General features: G+C 42.5%; 1 protein-coding gene across 3 annotated transcripts in view; it reads right to left on the reverse strand.

The window, feature by feature from the left end:
* Positions 1-53: 53 nt before the first annotated feature.
* The window catches only part of LOC310723095 (ryanodine receptor 1-like), a 9768-nt gene continuing 7321 nt past the window's right edge, over positions 54-2500 (reverse strand). For 2 of the 3 annotated variants that reach the window (XM_083570930.1, XM_083570928.1), the window contains 7 exons: positions 1991-2500; positions 1810-1880; positions 1479-1647; positions 1280-1366; positions 874-1140; positions 598-728; positions 54-132 (listed from right to left, as the gene is read on the reverse strand). The exon at positions 1991-2500 is cut by the window's right edge and continues 791 nt beyond it. In XM_083570930.1, the coding sequence (XP_083427056.1) occupies positions 69-132; positions 598-728; positions 874-1140; positions 1280-1366; positions 1479-1647; positions 1810-1880; positions 1991-2500 (1299 nt within the window). In that variant the 3' untranslated portion in view covers positions 54-68. The remainder of the gene's footprint in view (positions 133-597; positions 729-873; positions 1141-1279; positions 1367-1478; positions 1648-1809; positions 1881-1990) is intronic. The other variant, XM_083570929.1, reaches the window with a different exon arrangement.

The following is a 2500-nucleotide window of genomic DNA, read 5'->3' on the forward strand; positions in this document are numbered from 1 at the left end:
TGTGTGTGTGTGTGTGTGTGTGTGTGTGTGTGTGTGTGTGTGTGTGTGTGTGTGTGTGTGTGTGTACATTACTGATCCTTCACACTCACCTTGCGTTTGACAAACTTGTCCCAGTAGTAATTAGGATACGAGCTAAAATGTAGAAAAACATATTTTAGAATTTATAATAATCACAATCCTGCAATCACATAAAATCATTTCACATTCTGAATTTAAAATCTAATGTTTGTTAATCTGATGTCTAGACTTCACCTTCATACAAGTGTGTGATATTACAGCAGGTTTGTGATAGTGTGTGTAAAAGAGTGTGTGTGCAAAAGAGTGTGTGTGTGTGTGTGTGTGTGTGTGTGTGTGTGTGTGTGTAAAAGAGTGTGTGTGTGTGTGTGTGTGTGTGTGTGTGTGTGTGTGTGTGTGTGTGTGTAAAAGAGTGTGTGTGTAAAAGAGTGTGTGTGTGTGTGTGTGTGTGTGTGTGTGTGTGTGTGTGTGTGTGTGTGTGTGTAAAAGAGTGTGTGTGTGTGTGTGTGTGTGTGTGTGTGTGTGTGTGTGTGTGTGTGTGTGTGTAAAAGAGTGTGTGTGTAAAATAGTGTGTTAACTGACGGAGTGTTGAGCACCAGTCTGTCCCACTGTCCTCTAATATCATCATCTTCAGGCTGGTCAGTAATGTACAGACCATCAAACTCCAGCTTCCTTGCCAACTCCTTCTCTCTCTTAAATATCACCAGTGGGATCTACAAGACACACACACACACACACACACACACACACACACACACACACACACACACACACACACACACACACAAACCATGACTATGTATCTGTGTACATAATAATATATTCTGCAGGATTTGAAGCGTGTCCTGTTTATTGAACCTTGAGACAGTTGTATCCGATGATGCAGATAAAGGAGATGATGGTGTGAATGATGGCGAGAAAAGCCAGCGTGGGCTGCATGTATCCTGTACTCTCCTCCAAAAAGTAATACACAGGGCCTTCCTCTTCATCATCATTATCATCATCACCCCCAGTGTTCTCTGCTCCAGAACCATCCATCGGTCCACCTGAACCTTCAAAAAGCCCAGAACCCTCAAAGACACCCAAACTGTCACTCTCCTCATCTCCTGGAGGCGTGTCTGACACCTGAGACACACAATTTATCACCTTATCAACATTATTATTATTATTATTATTATTATTATTATTATTATTATTATTATTATTATTATTATTATTATTATTATTATTATCAGCTGTTAAAACAAAATGAAAAAAGCCAGACCCTGTAGAAGAGCAGGATGAAGTTCAATGCAAAGGCGATGAACAGAGCCAGGAACCGGAGGTTGTAGAAGTTGCGAGACAGATAATTCTGTAAATAAATTGAAATAACAGTGTTTTGGAACTGAGTATTTTTCATCTTTATTTATCTTCAGGAGGTTTAAAGGTTCATGAGATGCCATGCTGAAGTGAGAAAACTGAACCATGAATTTATTCGTCTGGACGTCCAGCTCATTCCACAGCTCAAATCCTCCATCTCTTTTGGGCTGTTGCTTTTTCTTGGCTTTGCTGGGTTTCTGGATGTTTACTTTTTCCTGAGGCTTCTCGTTCTTCTGTTCGACTTCCTTTTCCATCTTCTCTACCTTTTCAGTGCTGTGTGGAAGAAGAAGAAGTGATTGTGTCTCCACTTCACTACTATATTTCACGTCATATTAAAAGTCTCATTCCTGAATTATTCCTGATTTCCATTTGAATACCAGCTGCACTTCTGAATGAAGACATTCTATTCAAGATAAGAGTGAAATAAAACCTCACTCTGCTTTCTCTTTCTCTGGAGGAGGTTCCTCAGGAGCTGCTGCCTGCTCGGTTCCTCCCTCCTCCGGCTGCTGAAAAACCCACCACATGCACAATAACACAAATAAAGAACAAGTCGTATTTCAGACGGAAATTTCAGCTGAATTTCTAATCTAGTAGGTACTCTAATGTAAAGGTGTACCATCTTCCTCTTGGCTAAAGGTGAACCTTCTGGAGTTGGTGGTTCAATAGGTGTTGTATCTCCCATGTCTCCTAGACCACCAGGTGTGTCAATACCTGGGATCTTCCCCACATCCTGCTCTGTGCTGTCTTCATCTTCTTCTTCTCCTTGTGCTGCCTCAGCAGAATCTGTTACTCCTCCCACATCCTGTACTTCACCGCTTCCGGCTTCTCCAGGAAGATCTCCGTGCACTTCGTCCTGCGTGGGGTCAGGCATGCTAGCGAGGAGCTCCGTCACAGTCGTGTTTTTGGCTCCTTCCACCAAACTGCCTCCAAAAAGAGTGAGCCAAACGATCAGGAAGAATCCTTTACACACGCTGAAAATGAAGCAGAACACGCCCAGAAGAATGGTCCAGAGGAAGGTAGCGATGCCGACGATGATCTCTTTGATAGTCATCTTTCGGAGACGTCTGTATTGTTTGCGCAGGTTACGGAAAGTAAACATGCCCATGAAGTGGACCGTGCTGTTCAG

This window comes from Silurus aristotelis (genome assembly GCF_946808225.1).
Source record: "Silurus aristotelis genome assembly, contig: scaffold_261, whole genome shotgun sequence".
NCBI lineage: Eukaryota > Metazoa > Chordata > Actinopteri > Siluriformes > Siluridae > Silurus > Silurus aristotelis.